This window comes from Heliangelus exortis, chromosome 2, assembly GCF_036169615.1.
Source record: "Heliangelus exortis chromosome 2, bHelExo1.hap1, whole genome shotgun sequence".
NCBI lineage: Eukaryota > Metazoa > Chordata > Aves > Apodiformes > Trochilidae > Heliangelus > Heliangelus exortis.
In genome coordinates, this window is record NC_092423.1 from 49,477,493 (window position 1) to 49,494,364 (window position 16,872).

Below are 16,872 nucleotides of genomic sequence, written 5' to 3' on the forward strand. Positions count from 1 at the left end.
ACGGAATACTTGATCTGATTGTCAAATACTGCATCTTAAGGGAACTACCAGTAAATTTCCCATATTTCCTTCTGACAGTATTTTCTTAGTATTTAACTTCTTGCAAGTTGATCAGCAATTAATTATAGCGTTTCCCCAGATGACTTTCCTTAAGCTTCAACTTACTGTGCCCAGAGAATCTAAAGACTAGTTATTCCCTAGTTATTCCATTGTTCCAGAGCTGACTCTACCAGACAAAGTGTAACTGTTAAGCTTACCTGCAATTCTTTAAAAATTAGTAATTATTTATTGCATTTATATTGTTCTGCATTAAACATGGGAGAAGTAGGTGACAACTGAAGGGTATATGCATCACAGATATTAGGATGATATGGGAGTTTCATTAGAAAGAGTTACCCATTTTCTCTTATGTTGGCACAGAAAGGCTTAACTACTGTTCCTATGTGATAGCATTGCACTGTTAGAAGGTAACCAGACTAACTAAACATACATAACTTCTGTGAAATAGGCCCTGTTCACTTCCTTTTCTGGAAAGGACAGTGGCAGGGTGCATTTCCCTATTTTGTGCTGTAGATTTACTGATCTTTTCTCATGTGGTAAAATAACCATCCCTTACGGAAGCTGATAGCTCTAAAGCACTTATACAATCAAGAACTTGTATTCTAGATTTTAGTTTTATCACAATGTTGACCTTTGTCATAGACCTTAAATTGTGTTTCTGGTTTTGGGTGTGTTGCAAATTTCTACTTTATTTCTCAGTCAAACATTTTTTAATACTAAGCACAGTATTTTAGAAATTTTGAGTTTCATTGCTGATGGTTTTAGAATTTGTGGTATGAAAGGTGGAGCTTTATGTGCAAGAATTCGCAACTCTTGAGATTGTTTTAGCACTCAGTTGCTATCTGCAAGCTTCAGATATTGCACCTAAAACTCACTTGATTCTATTTGACTTGTATATTGGTGATGTGTGAAGGTTCTGAGAGGATACGAGGTTTTTATATTTTATTTAGTTTTGATTTTTTTTAAAGAATCATAACAGCTGGCTGCTTAGATTTTGTTGAGTTGCAAAACCAGTATATTCTGTTACTCTTAGTAGTGTATTTTTGTGCACGAAGAAGTTCTTTGCTTTATATCACAGGACATGAATCTAGCCAAGTAAAGAGAGGTGTTATCTATTGCTGTTTTGAGATGGGGTAAATCTAAGTAATATCTGTGGTTTTAGTGTTGAATCCCTAGTGCTAATTATTGTATTTGATTGGTTTAGAAACATGCATATTTTTTAAGTCAAGGGTTTTAAAAAAAGTTCTGCATCATTGTATTTTACGTAGGGATTAAATGTCATATTGCATTGCTTATGTCATTAATTAATGCCTAAATAGTTTTTTTGAGTATGCGTGGTTTGATGACTCCAACATATTCTTAGATTCAGGCTCGGATTCCCTGTTAGCTGATTGAGCATGAAAATTCTAAAGTTTTTGGCTCAACATCATTGGGAAGAAATACTCCATTTATATCGCCTGGTATTGAAAAGAAAAATTTAAAATTTTGGCACTTTTCAAGACCAAGCTTTGGGTACAGCAGATGCAGCACCAGACATAATGATCTAAACCACATTTTGTAAGGAGTGGAATAACTGTTTTCCAAGTTATTTACATTAAAATTCTGCAGAAGTGAGCTGATTAAATGAAGAGGGGCCTGTGCTGAAATAGATGCTAGCTGACTAACTAGTATGTATTGTATGTACACTGTAGGTTGTTTTCCCTCGATGCTTCAAAACATTTCCTACCCCCTTTCAATAAACTTAGCTGTACATAAGTGCTACTTCAGACTTTTTTGAGCAGCATTGACCATTATGAGATTCTATTGTACCTATTCTTCATGTTCTCTTCACAGTGGGAGCCGACTAGGAGGCCTTGTTACTGTGATGTGTTTCTTTTTCAACCATGGAGAGGTATGTCTCCCTCCCCTACTTACATCCTTTAATTTTTTTAAGATTAGGCTAATTCTCATTTTGTTAAAGATAGTGAGGTTTTTTTGTCTATTAGGGGATGAATTTAAAGGGAGTAAGACGCTATTGAAAGAAAAACAGGTTATGCGCAGTCCCCTTTGGTCTTCAAAAATCAAAACTCAGAAAAAAAAATATTGTAACGTGGTCCCAAGGTTGAAATCTTAGTAGCACAATCATTTCAAGTTTCAGAACATCAAAGTACTCTGCTCTTGTGCCCATACTAGATATACTGTGCCAGATGAACAAGCTTCAGAAACCGCAGTTTTCTTTAAGTTGCTCTGTATTTTACTAGAAATTCATGAATGTACACACAAAACAAACATGTCTAGCAGTGATAGATGAGAGAATACACAGAATTTAGCAACTGTGTATGTATATAGAGAATTCTAACTCTAAACTTCTTTAGTAAGCTTCATAAAAGAAAAAAACCAGTGAAACAAATCTGTCACTTAAAGCATCTCCTTCTGTTCCCAGCTAATGCTGTTCATGACATTGCTTCATGCTTTGGAAGAAAACTTACAGCTTTTATTCTGATACCCTTAGGCATTGTTTGTTGGTATTTTAATGTTAATTTTATTTATTTAAAATTGATAGAAATTATATTTATAAACAAATTATTTAAATTTACATAAATATTTCTCTATTTTACTTAAAATGCAGCTGTACTTTAAAGATTTTCTAGATGGAAACTAGCTACCTTATGATATTGGTAAGAGTTAAATTTATGTTTTGTTTTCTTTACTTGATAGAAAACTTTGAAGTAGTAAGAATATAGAGTTGCACATAATAGAATAAAAAATGCTTCTACTCACAGTGGCCTTTCACATTTTTCTTTAAAAAATAAAGATCTGTGTGATGAAATAGCTATTTTATTTTTAAGTTGAATTTGAAACACTTTTCTCTAAGTATCCTCCAGGAAGAATTTTCACCTATGAATTTTAATGACCTGGTCTACATTCTCTAAAATTTTTGGTGCTGTAAGAAAGTAAATACAAAGTTTTGTATGGGTTTCTGTTCTTTTTTATGGTGTCCTGAAGTGAAATGAATATTTTATCCTTTGCTAAGAAGTACTGATAGGCTACACACTTGTTTTGCCAAGTCTGTGAAGGTGATGAAGGGTAACTTCAGAAAGGACCAAACTGAAAACTTCAAAGATAGTGGTAGCAGTAATAAAAGGAAGTATTTATTTTGCTATGGTACAGGCAATTCTATCCATAGGACACTCTTCAGAAGACCTCATCTCTCTGTATGGATGACTTCACTTGTGGGAAAAACATGGATAATGGAGAAGAACATGAAATTAGGTCTGCATATCTCTGCACAGACATAATCTGGGCATAGGTAGGGCTGAAGTAGAGTGACTCTAACTCAGGCTCAGCTCTATGGGTTTCTGTAGAGCAATTAGAACTTGCAGAGATGCAGTTTTGCATCTTAGCTCTTTCCATTTGTATTGTACCTTATGAAATGTCAGAGTTGCTTGATACTGTTGTGTATGTGGAGTTATGTTAATATATGTAATAATGTATATGTAGGTGGTCTGGCTTCTCTGTGTGTAGTGTTGAATCACATGCACAGGGTGTGCAAGCGTGCATGCATGTATAAAAAAATATTTAACTCTTCAATATGCCTTTGTTTCTGTGGAAATCATGTTGCGTGTTGTTTAGCAATGTGTAGCATGGAGATAGAGCAGTTGCTAAGAATTTGCTTTCCTTTTCTGGAAGGAAAGGGGTGAGCTACATGAGTAAGCCTGATCTGAACGTCTTGGTTTCTGAGATGTAGTGCTGTGTAAAAGTGGTTAGCCTTCTGGTGCTGAGCTGAGGACCCTAAGACAGTATGTTCTTATCTGTACTGTGCTTGTGCTGCTGTGTTTTAATGATTTCAAGCTTAGAGAGCTCTGATGTATTTATACCTGCAGCAAAGTTAGTTTACAACCTTGATAAATCATCCACAGGTGATTGAGATTAGCATTACATTCCAATTATAGAAAAGCAGCATGGGCTATATTAGTCAATCCACTTTTAAGGTAATGCTTCCTTTTTATGGTTGTTTATGCTCATCATTACTTTCCTGTCTTTAACTCTGTCTGGTATCAACAGATACCATAAACCAAATGTTGCTGTAGTCTTGAAAAATAATAATATAGATCACACTGCTTTAGAATAATCATGTTTATATATGTTTCTAAGCAAAGCAATTTTAACCACGTGTGCAGTGGTTGAAGACACATTAGTGTGTATATGTTCATGGGGAGTTTATTTTAATGGCAGCCACTGTGCATTTTTACCGAGTCCTTTCAACAGCAAGGATGTGTTTGACGTGATGGACCTCTGTACTTTGCTTTTATTTTACACTATTTCTGTACATTTGTTTTACACCCTTAAAATATTTGTGAAATGGCAAGGGAACAAGCAAGGAATTGTAGAATGTTGATTCTAGTGACTTCTTTTGTAAAGCAGTATCTTAAAAAATTGTTTTAAGATTGTAGGAAGCAGAAGAGAAGGAACATCCTGGCCTCAACATCCTATAAGCCTTCATAGATTTATTATGATCCATATTAAGATGAGCTACGTTTTTGTCCTGTTGTTGTAAATAACCTACTAGTAATTATTAGTGCAAATCTATTTATAGCCATTTTGAATCCATTTGCTTGTATGTCAGAGTTGTCCTGTAAAGTTGTAATTATTTTTTGATGGTTAGTGCCATCTGCAAGCACTTTATAAAGAGCTGAATATAAACATTGGAAATGACAGTTATAGCTGAGACATGTGCCATGGACCCTAAGAAATAAATGAAAAAGCTATTTGGTTGACTTCATTGTATTACACTTTGCTTTATTAGGATTAGAAAGCCAAGTATAAATTGTATAAGCTCTTCAAGAGCTTAATTTCATGTATTCGGTTCCCTCTTTGGGAGGGCAGCTTCACATTTTATACTTTCTGTGCTGTTGCTTGTTGACATGTGAAATGTTTATAATCTAGAGAACACCAGCGTAATGAAGAGTTCATTGGTTTATCCTTCAGATCCTCTCCCCACATACTTTTCTCTATGTACATGTGGCAGGTCACTGACTGAGTCTGAGAATGGTTTTAGTTGCCTGAATGAACTGTTATTTTCAGCAGAAGCAGGAACAAGCAGCTGCTGTCCTGGCGTTTTTCTTGGATGTTCTGTAGCTGCCACATTTAATTTTGGAAAAGCATTGATCTAGTTTAATTAAAACAGCGCATCGTAGACTTCAAGTCTGGAAGCCACTTCCTCCTCCTTCCTCCTGCTTTCTGCCTTGTATTTTTTCAGCTTGTGATTAAAACCTCACGTAACTTGGTTTTCTTGATGTATGAAATCTCTTTCAATGTTAATTTTGAAATACAAATGCATTGTTTTATGGAAAAGCAGCAGTAACTGTTATCATCTAACCCAGTTCTTATTTTTAGTGCACTCGTGTCATGTGGACTCCACCTCTTCGTGAAAGTTTCTCATACCCATTCCTTGTACTTCAGATGTTGCTTTTGACCTATATTCTCAGGTACCTCTCAATTTATCTTTAGCTCTTTACAATTATTTAAAAACTTGAATGTCAAAGGAATTTACTTAAATGCATTTATTTAAATATTTATTTTGGTGCCTCTGTGTGCTGTAGCAATGATATCATTAACATAGAAACTTTCCTGTGGCTGTTACATTGCAGACGCTGCACCAGTAGAACTGCAGTCATATTACTCACTTATTAAAAGGAAAAACTTTGCAACTTGAAGACATGATTATAATAAAAATCAGAATTACAGTGTTGGCAAATGCGTATCTAAACTAAAAATCAGAATTTTTGGTTGATGTCACTTCCTTCCCATGAGAAACAAGCTGATACTGCATCAATTGATTTTGTCCCTCTTGGAGAGTGGTATGTTGGTTGCACTTAGAATAAGCCTATGCTATGCAACAGAGGATGCTATAGGCACCTGTAAGCTAGTATGTTCTTGCAGTTTTCTATGACTAACTGGTCTAATTAATAGTTCAATGATTTAGAGCAATCTAATTACATTAATGCAGGGGTGCTCTTGAGTTCTGTAGCCCTGCTTTTCGGTGGTTGCTTCTGGCTTGCAACATGATTGTGTTACTCTTTTGCCCTCTGTTATGAAAAATAAGCATGATACTTGAAGGCTTTTCCATCACCTCTATTGCAGTAGTGTATTTATGATTTAGCTGAACTGTGTGCTTGTAACTCTAAACTTTCCTTTATTAGGTCACCCTGTTTTGTAGTTACTGATGTTTAAACAAAAAATATTTTGTGCTCGTCACTAAGTTGTGGGTTTTAGATAAGGAAAGGGCAAATGTTGGCTAGAAAAATATTTTGAGGAATAGTTTGTGGAGTCGTTGCTAAGTTTGATATTAGAAAGACATCTGCTCATTTAATGCTGAATTGTGAAGTCAAACAAAAAATAAGTAAATTACATTTTTAATTTACATTGATCAAACCACATATATTCGGTTCCTGTAATTATGACACTTCTTGATTAGATAGATTCACTCAAGTTCTTCAAATATTGGTACATGAAATAGTACTTGGGCTTGCTTACTAATGAGAAGCAGGTATTTAATCTAAGAATTTCAGAATGAGATTAATGAGAAAAGGGGATAAAACATTAACTTTCTGTTTCTCAGTTATAATTTCTGTGTCAAGAGCAGCTGTTTAGGTCTAGCCGTATTCCAGTGAAATGTAGGAGCTATCTTTGAAAGAGACTAGAATTTAAATTCAATTTAAATTCATTCTAAATTCTCTGTTATTTATATCACTTGTATGAAATTTGTATAGCATATTGCTTAATGCACTATATTCCTACCCAACATGACCTCCAATAGAAGTTAATATTGAGGTTTTGTAGAACAAGCTGACAAAAATTCTACAAAATTTGGTGAGACTGCTGTAATCAGCTGGGTTTGGGTTTTACAGCAGAATATTTACGATGTCTTCATCTGTTGGAGGCCACTTAGTACAGTCTGAAACATGACAAATTTCTGAAATGAACACAAAGCTAACACAGGATTAAATAAGTAACAGTTACAGCAGGACATAGAGAATAATCTATTTTCAGTTAAAGATGAGTTTGTTTTATTCGTTATTGTCTTCTGCCCTGAAACCTCACTCAGGATTTCTAGCAGAAATTTGCAGAAAGTAGATATGAAAGACATGTGAGAGGAGTGAAGTTACTGTCAAATGCAGACTCTTCTGAGAATAGTTGTGATCCCAGCTGAAATAGAAATGGCTGTGACCTGAATGTAAAGTTGTTAAAAGAAAGTGAACCACTGAGCTGACATAGATTGGCTTGCTGTATTTCATCCAGTCAGGAGAAGACTGGTTTGCTGAGGAGTGTTTCATCAAATAGTTAAGAAACAATAAGCATCAGACCTTTTTTTTTTTTTTTTTTTTTTTTTCTTAAAGATGGAAAATAGATATTAAATTTTTTTGTGCAGCGTTATTGCTGGCTGAGCTCCAGAGTAACTTTTTTTTTTTTTCATTTCCTATTGTATTTTTCAATAATATGCAAACACCTGTTTGATTTTACTTACTGATGCCTATTCTATCTCTTTTTCCCAAGGATTCCGAATATTAATACAGGAAGCTTGATTGCACTGTGTGTTTCTAATATCTTTTTCATGCTTCCCTGGCAGTTTGCTCAGTTTGTTCTTCTAACACAGGTAAGACCATATCCACCTCTAAATAGCCTTTTTGTCTTATCTAAGCAAACTGACTGCATTTTATAGAAAGCCACTGAATTATACCAATGAACCATTGAACTATACCAGTGCTTTCCTTTTAGCCAGCTGTCAGTCTTGCTCTCAGGAAATATTCATACAATTTATCACATGAATATTTTTCTAGTTTTAAATTTAGAAGCTGTCCATTTATACCCCTCAATCTTCTGTTTCCAGTACTAAAAAATATATTTTTCCTAAAAAGCAGCCTCTGGCTAAAGATCAGTGTATTAGAACAAGTGCGAAAACAAGGAAGAATGTCATATATTGAAATAAAAAATATAGGCTTTGATCTTGCATTGCTTTAGGCTATTTCAGAGTTTTAAATAGAGCAGTGTTTGCATGGCATGTAATATCTGGCATGATTTTGCATGATTTCCTATTTAATTTTGTGAGTATGTTACCGTCTCAGCATTTGGACAGCTGAGGCAATTTTAGCTAGTGTTGAAATACAATAAATGTTAACGTGAGCACTAGGATACTGTCACACGGGACACTTTCTTAGTGTTTAAATTGGTGAAGTGTCACCTGTTGATTGAAATCAGTCTTTGTCTTCATAGTGTTAAAAGTAGACTCAGTATTCTGTTAATGGTTTAATTAACTAATAAAGTTGAAATTGCAGTGAGCAAAACAGCACTGGGTGCATAGGGAGTCTCCGCTCCACTCACACGCACGCTTCTAAAACTCTAGAATTACCTTATATTGATTACAATTCTATGAATATTAAAAAGGGGTGGGTTTACATACATATTCATAGGGATTGCATCATGTTATTACAATATTCATGATAGGCGGCGTCTAGGCAGAGTCCTCTCTTGGGGAGATATCGGGGGCAGTTAGGGGGTCTTTGGATGAAGTAAGAAGTCTTCCTCAAACTTGAACCCTTTACCTTTCTTGTTTTCACCGACTCCATTATCTTGTTACAGAGCAAAATTAGACCCTAGCCATAATTTTTCCCTTACCTGCTGGTTGTGGCATTTTTATGTTGTCTCTGTGCAGATGTTCACGTTCTTTTGGTGCCTTGTTAGCCTTGGCAGTGCCTTGTTTTAAGAACAAGGCCCACACAAATTATAGGTCTCAATTGCTTCGTCTAGCCCCATATTCACTTTCTTCTTAGTTTAATTCTGAATTTACTGGTTAGGAATGCAAATTCATTAACATCATATATCACAATAGTTTTTCACTTGTTTGTCTTACTTGAAGCAGATGTGACGGGTTAGAGTTCATGGTTTTGAACAATCAATATATGCTGTGGTATGCAAGTTTTCTAACTTCAGAAGAGGAAGCCATTAAATTCTGTAAAATATTATGTGAAATTTATCACTGTAACCAATCTAAGATACTGGGCCTGAAATTAGAAATTTACAGATTCAATTCATAATTTCAATTATTTCTCATATGATTTTTTGCAAGCTGCCTAATCAATGAATCTCATTTTCCTCAGCAGCAAATTAAAGTTAAATTTAATGTTGAAATATGTTAGTTAATATAGAGTTTGTTTTGGTGGATTTTTTAAAATCTAAGGGTGAGAGATGATATGGTAGTGCTTTGTTTTGATGACTTGCATTTTTATAGAGGTCTTTACTTATTACTCAAGTATTCAGATATGCTTCATCACTGTTATTCAGAGCACCACAATAGGGTTTTTGAAATAAACCATTATGTTTGTGTTTAAATATGTACATAGCAAAAAAAGTAGCAATAGAAGTTAATGATTGTTTAAATAATCACTTTAATATGAATGTGTATTCTGCTAGAAGGAACGCACCACTGCAAATTATTTTAACTTATCTTTCACTTTTGATTCTAGATAGCTTCATTGTTTGCTGTGTGTATTATGGGTTATATTGACTCCTGCAAATTACAGAAGATACTCTTGGTTCATATGGTAATACTTCTTTTTAAAAACTTAAAATCAACTCAAGCAGGTCAGAGCATCAAAAGACTGCATTTTTCTCAAGGGTTTTTCTTAGTTACAAGGTAGTTGAAATGATGCAATAATAAGGGATGGAGGGTCTGGATTTGAATATTTGAACTTTTGTATATAAATGTTACAGTGTAACATTATGGCACACACGAATTCTTGAAGTGCAGGGAAACTTATCATCCTAAAAGATTTGTAGAAATATTTGCCTGTCCTATCAGTCTATTAATTCCGTGGGTTTGCAGATAACTATCTCAAGCAGAGTAGAAAGTATACCAATTTTTTTTTTTAAATTTTTTTTTGTAAAAGAGTGATTCAGTAAAAGAAGGAGATGAAAAGTATGTCTTGTAATTTTCTGCATAATGCATCTGGTTTTGGTTTTTAAAGTTAAGAAAATGATAAATGTGCCCTTTGAAACGATATCTAAATATATAGGGAGATATGAACAACTTTTTTTAAGAAATGTGGTTGTGTTTAAAGATTTATTTTTGCTGAAGTTTTTCCATGCAAAAATGCCAGAGGGCAAAAAGAGAATGTTTACCACAGGAAAGAAGCTTTGAACTAAACTGTATTTCATATGTTTTCAAATGTATTTAGAAGTGCTGTAAATGATAAATTAAAGGCAGTGAAAGTTCTGTGCATCTCATTTCTGACATAAACCCAGGATGCCATATGCTTTTTTCCAGTCAGACTTGGCAAGAAAATTTGCAAATAAGTATCTTGGGTTAGTAATTTTTTTGACAGAAGCACAATTAAATTCATAAGCCTTTTTGTGTATACATCGTAATTTTGATGCCAAAGTGCTATAAAAAGCCCATTTTAGATATGTTATATTACAGAGAAAGCTTAATGAGGCTGGGTAAACTGCCAGTCCTTGTTTTGTAGTGTTTTCAATTTCTTGTCTCCCTCACTTTTCTGTGAAGAGAGGGAAGTACAAAAGACTGCATATTTTAAATAACTACATTATTTTTCCTTATTTCTGTATATAGAAGAAGACAGAGTTTAATCACTGATTTTACTCTCCAAGGTAGAAAATATAATTCAGCCTCTATTAAAAAGAAAGCACAGTAGGAGGTCAGGGTGGCAGGTGAAAGATGCATTTAGCCTTGACTTTCAACACTGTAAGATGCATTTGAGCAGAGTTGTGCTTCCTTGACTTTGGTGATGATTTTTATAGATCTGCTTTAAATATCTGCTTTTTGGTTTAGAAGAAAGGAGACAAAAGTATTTAATTTGATGTATTTGTGTTTGTCCAGGAGTCTGAAATATAACAAACAGGATAGAGAAATAATACAGTAGTTTGGAAAAAAAAATCAGTATCTTAGGAGTAACTTGAAAAATTGACCTTTTTATATCATGTAAGATGAGTTAGTCCTCTGATCAAATCTTTTTGTCTATAAGTACTTGTAAAATACAAATTAATATTATAATCTGCCATTGGCTACCTGTTGTCCGTAAGTCCTTATAATCAGTGTTTCCAGAACAGTATTGTGAACAGTTTTCTGTAAGCTTACTATCAAACTTTCACTTGCTGTGAAATAGGTGTCTTTACATTTAAAGCTGTTGACATAAGGTAATTTCTGTGCTTGGTCAATTCTTACGTTTTCTCTTTTAAATATAATTATTTTTATTCTCTTCTTCCAGGTATCTCTTTCAGTGTGTTTTATTCTTATGTTTGGTAATTCAATGTTGCTGACATCATATTATGCTGCATCTTTAGTAGTTATCTGGGTAAGTTGTTTAAGAAAAAAAATTGCATGACATGTTAAGACCCTGATGGTGTACTGTTATATATGTGTTTATGTAAAATGTGAAATTGCTGCATTACTGGATAAATACTGCATAAATACTAATCTAAAAAAGAAATCTAGTAAAGGCTCCGTTCTTGTGTTTTTTATAGCTCTTCTTTTTAAAAAATTATAAAATATACCAGGTATATGCTTTTGACCAGAGTAATTGTAAAGCAAGCAGGGAGGAATTTCTTTTACGTGGTTCTTTATTAATTGTGAAACTTCAAATGCAGACCAGATTACTAAAATGTTCCTAGAAGTGGTTTAAGGCTGTTTGATACTGCCATGTTAGTGAAGTTATTTGCTAAGCACTCATCATCTCATTATTCACTATCTTAATTTTTCCTTAAATAGGAAAAACAGCCCCCAACCTCTTCCAGTTTCATAGTTTCTCTTAAGGGATGTATGTACATCAGAAATAGGAGATAAGAATGTGTGAGTAGATCTAATTTAGCACGCCACAAATCAGCTCATTTCAGATTTTTTTTATCTCTTCTAGAAGCTTGGGGTGACCTCAGTGATTTTAAATTTTTAAAATATATATATATATATATATATATTTTCTTTCTTTTGTTTTTATTTTGTCAATTGGCAAAAGAGAGGTAATTTCCTTTGCTAACAAGCTGTCTTGGCTACAGCTGCAATATAGTGTCATTGTTTAAACACACATCAGCTTCTTCTAGAAGCTTTTGTAATAATATATTCAGTGCAGGTACATTTGTTGTTTGCCTCTTTTCTGCTTTGGAAAAAAATATTATTTGTCTGTTATTTGAATACTTCTAGAGGCCTCAGTGTCACATATGGACTGAGTTTCTGAAAGCTTTTAAGTTCATTCTCATTTTTTATTTTATTATATTGTTGATCAAATTAGTGTAAAATGAGTCATCTTGTCATAAAATGAAGAGCATAATCTGAAACAGAAAAATAGCAGTAGCTCCTCCCACCCCATATTTTGTTTTCTTATTTGAAAATCTCTTGGTTTATGCTGCCAGTAATTTATTTATTGATTCAGATGTTTGTCATTTGTGGAAGCAGATATAATTTTGTTTCCCCTTTGATTTAAAGAAGCTTTGAACAGTATAATACAAAGTCTTAGTTTTTAAGGACGAGAGTTTATCTTCCATTAATTTTATCTGAACTGAAGTAAGAGGTTTTAGGTTGGCATGTTCTTCCAGTGCAGGATGAAATCACAATGCTATGTTCATGTATTCATTCATATTTCAGGTTGCATTAATTTGGAGGGTTTTTTATTTAATAAGTAGCTGTGTGCTGCAGTAACTGCTAACCTAGATAAACAAACAAACAAAAAAATCCCCTGATTCAGGGTACTAGAACGTCTTGTTTTACTGTATGTCATCTGAAAATATTCATTTTCTTATTAGGCAATTCTTGAATTGAGTCCGAAAATCTTGAAAAGCAGTAGAAGAGAAGTCTATATAAGGGTAAGAAATTTCATATGTTTTGACTCTCAGAAAAGAACTATGACATTTTCTTCAAGTAAAATACAAAAACAATTTCTAGTTTAGTTTGTAGCAGCTGAAAATCAAATACAGTGGAACTACTCTTTTAAACAAATTGTCCATATTCCCAGAAATTATCTGAAATCATTGAAGGAAGAAAAGGGGTACAAACATAAATTTTTTAACAGAAAATAGAAATAGCCTTCAAATAGATACATGTCCAATCTTAAATGACCAACTGAAACACGTTTATAAAACTTAAGATCTGTATAAAATTATCTTTAAAATAAAGGATGATTTAGAAAAGGCAAGTAAAATGCTAACACTGCTTATAGAAATGGAGATTAAGATCCTGTATTAATATATAGGATACTAAAATGTATCCTATATTATTTTTAGGATGCTTTTTATAATACCAGGAAGCAATTTCTGATTGCATAAGGAAGCAAGTCAGATTTAAGGGTAACCTCTTAGCAACACTGGATGAATTCATACAGGTATCATAAAGCAATTAAAATTAAAAAAAAAAATTTATATTTAGAGCAAACTGGTGTATGTGTTAACCTACCAATGTAGATAGTTAGCTGTGGTACCAGGGGAAATGGGACTGTAGGTAAGTCTCATGTCAGTTTTTAAAAAAAAGATATCCAAGGCATTTGTGGCATTGCAGGCTGTTAAGTCTATACTTCTGTAAAAGAATAAAAACTTGAGCAGTAATGAAGGCTCTATGCTAAGGCTCTATGTACCTGTAATTCAATGAGACAGGTGCGATACAGCCTCTGTGGAAAGAAGTCATGCCTTGCAAATGTATTTGACTTCCTTGTAGGATCTAGGTGAGAGTGTGGGGGTGAATGTAATGCACTTGAATTTCAGAAACTTTTGGGGGAAGATGTCTAACTGGAACTATAAAAGAAAATAAACTCCATGAGATAAGCTGTGAATGCTAGAAGGTAAGAAAAAAAAGGGTGGGATTAAAGCATAGGGTTTCAGAAGTCCACCACCACCCCCCCAAATTGTGTGTGTATAAAATAATTGGTTCTATATAAATACTTGCCACTTAGCAGATAAATCTGTGTTCTTATGATAAGTTCTCTGAATGCATCAGTTCATTACTAAGCAAGCATCAAAAAGAAAAATATATGATTAAAGTCATGGAGAAGGAACTGCAGAGAAAGCAGAACATATCTATCATTTTGTAAATGCGTGGCATTCTTTAGCATCCTAGGTATTGTAAGCAGTCTCGGTCAATGTGTGTTACTTAAAAACAAACAAATGAACAAAACCCAACAAATAAAAATGCCTACCCCATAGTATTTAATGTACTATCACAGAATTTAACTAGAGAAGAGTATGAAGGTAATTACTAATGTAGATTGTCCAAATAGCTGAGATTTTAAAATGAGTTAGAATTCTACCTCTTGTTAAATAAAGGTAAATATGACACAGACAGTGAATAGAAATAGGATATAATTGTAGTTTGTTTAGTGCCCCTTATGCTAGCAGCAATGGGCTTGTAAGAGAGAAAAAAAGATGCTGTGGAAGGAAAAAGACAAGAGCTATTCAGAAGGATTAGGTACTTGCTAGATATTTTGGTTCATTTACAGCCATTAAATGGAATGTCACAAGGCAGATGCTTGTGACATAGAAACCCTGGTTACAATAGCATAAAGATCACCATGTATTTTGATACTATGATTTCTCTTAAAAGTGTCTACCGGTTCTGAATAAAAGATACTCAGCCAGGTTGTCCTATTCAGTTGATCCAGTTTTATAAAGAATTAGCAATATTAAGATAGATTGCCAAAAACTTAATCTTTCTGGTACAGGAATAAATATCATACGTAACTAAAAGTACTAACTGTACATATTTGCTTATATTTCCATCAAGTTCTTACGTGACATAATGTTGAGAAGGTAGTATAAATAAGCAAATTCTGCCAAGGTTATGAATTACTGTAGTAGTACAACCTACTCTTGGTGGGAAATAGTCATTACACTCTGGTGGATGCAGGGCAGCTGGAATTAAGTTAGACTGCCCCAGTTTAAAGTTAGCTGTGTGACAATGTCGTGTGCAGTGGTACAGCTGTAATATAAATCATCTGCACAAATTTATTTCAGCTGTAATAGCAAAATACAAAAAAACCCCCAACCGCCCTTAAAATGCCTGAGTGTCCTGAGATTTGGGAAGTGTAATTAGTTTAAAATTACTGTACTAATTGGTGGTAATATAGGAGAGTTTATAGCTGGAAGCTACTTTTAATAAGCCTTCTTAAAATGAAAAGGTTTCTCTGAAAGTTTGCTGAGACATGTTTATTTCTGAATATATTCTGAATATATTTTTTAAGGTCATTGAAGGATGTGCCTGGTTATTTGGGACAGTCACCTTGAAATACCTGACTTCTTTAGCACTTGAAATAGCTGATGATGTAAGTTCTCTTGTCTTAGTGTCTGCTTGTTGTCTTTCAAAAGTTTTACAAATTTTTATGTTTTGATTTTACCATCTTAGCAATTAAACTTTCCTGAAATGTCAAGATTTGTTTTGGTGAAATGGTTGAGTCATTGCTTTCTCATTAATTATGTAATATCACTCTGAGGTGTTAATTAATACTGCAGTTTGTGAGAAGACAAATGTTTTTACTCTTGAGTTAGCGTGTTTGCTTTCAAATGTGAATTTATAGAGCTTTGTTTATTTTGGGTATCTTCTACCTGCATCTTTTCTTTATTTACTTAAGTTCTTAGTTCACTTTCTCCTGAAGCTAATACTTAAGACAGTTTTGAAATGCGTGTTGTAACTAAGATTCCTCACTTTGCTTCTGCTCCTTTATTACCAGATTCTATTTTTAAAAAACTTACATGCAGATGTACATCATGGGGCAAAAGATAGGAAGCTCATATGTTAAAATATAAGTATGCAAAACTATACTCGTGTTGAACCCAGTTGCAACATTAGTGTTACTTGTCTGCTGCCTTATGCTCTCTATTTTACAGAGTTTAATCTGTGTTACATTCAAAGATGTGATTTAGTATACTGGAAGTAGATTTTTTTTGTGCTCTTATAACAATATTGTTTGTGGTACAAACTTCTGCTCTTATTAAAAATATTTCTCATATACATTTAAACTACTTCGTTGTGGAAAACAGGAGAGTTTTTGTTTACGGTATCTTTTTTTTTTTTTCCTGTATATCTTACCAGGCTCATATAGGAAATATATTAAAATCTAAATTTATTGGCTACAAGGATTTTGATACATTAATGTATACCTGTGCTGCAGAGTTTGACTTCATGGAAAAAGAGGTAATTTGTTTGAAATAGATTATTATGGAAGAGGGAACTTTTTTTTTTTTTTTTAATCTTAATTCATGACTGGAAATGAAACACCTGAGAGCTCTAGACTTCTCCTTCCATCGTAAGTTCATCTGCTTACTTGTGCATTTAGACATGAATGAACTTAACGTAAACTTAACTAGTTTTGTTGGTTCTAAATGAACTAAAAACAGTGTTTCAATTTTGGATCTAAGAAATGTGCTTGTTGAACGAGATAAGTGCTTGCTCAGGTTACAGTTCTGCAAACAAGATTATATCTGACTGAATAACTGGTTTTGAGTATATGGAAAATGCAGTGAGAGCTGCAGAGGTCTTCTTTGGTAGATTTAGGCTACAGAAGAGCATGAAAGCTTCTTAATGTGGTGTGAGTAGGCTTTTTTTTTTTAGACTTTTTTTTCATCAATATCTAGATATGCATTTAGAACATTAAGAGGTTACTGAATCCATAGTATTAAAATTCAGATTAAATACAGTCTGCTTCTAGTCTTTGGGTGGCTTGCTGAAGAACTATCAATAATTTACTTATGACCCTAGTATTATGACTTGGTGTGATTGCTGAGTGGAGTTTAAATTTTGGGTTCTTTTTAAGCTTTCTTTGTTCTTGGTGAGTATTTAAATTT

The 16,872-nt window shown here is 33.6% G+C and overlaps 1 protein-coding gene across 2 annotated transcripts in view; it reads left to right on the plus strand.

The window, feature by feature from the left end:
• Positions 1-16,872, plus strand: part of DPY19L1 (dpy-19 like C-mannosyltransferase 1) — a 49,563-nt gene that overhangs the window by 17,102 nt on the left and 15,589 nt on the right. Inside the window, exons 8-15 of one of the 2 annotated variants that reach the window (XM_071736063.1) lie at positions 1,894-1,951; positions 5,437-5,528; positions 7,597-7,696; positions 9,564-9,641; positions 11,322-11,408; positions 12,850-12,909; positions 15,273-15,353; positions 16,121-16,222. In XM_071736063.1, the coding sequence (XP_071592164.1) occupies positions 1,894-1,951; positions 5,437-5,528; positions 7,597-7,696; positions 9,564-9,641; positions 11,322-11,408; positions 12,850-12,909; positions 15,273-15,353; positions 16,121-16,222 (658 nt within the window). The remainder of the gene's footprint in view (positions 1-1,893; positions 1,952-5,436; positions 5,529-7,596; positions 7,697-9,563; positions 9,642-11,321; positions 11,409-12,849; positions 12,910-15,272; positions 15,354-16,120; positions 16,223-16,872) is intronic. The other variant, XM_071736064.1, reaches the window with a different exon arrangement.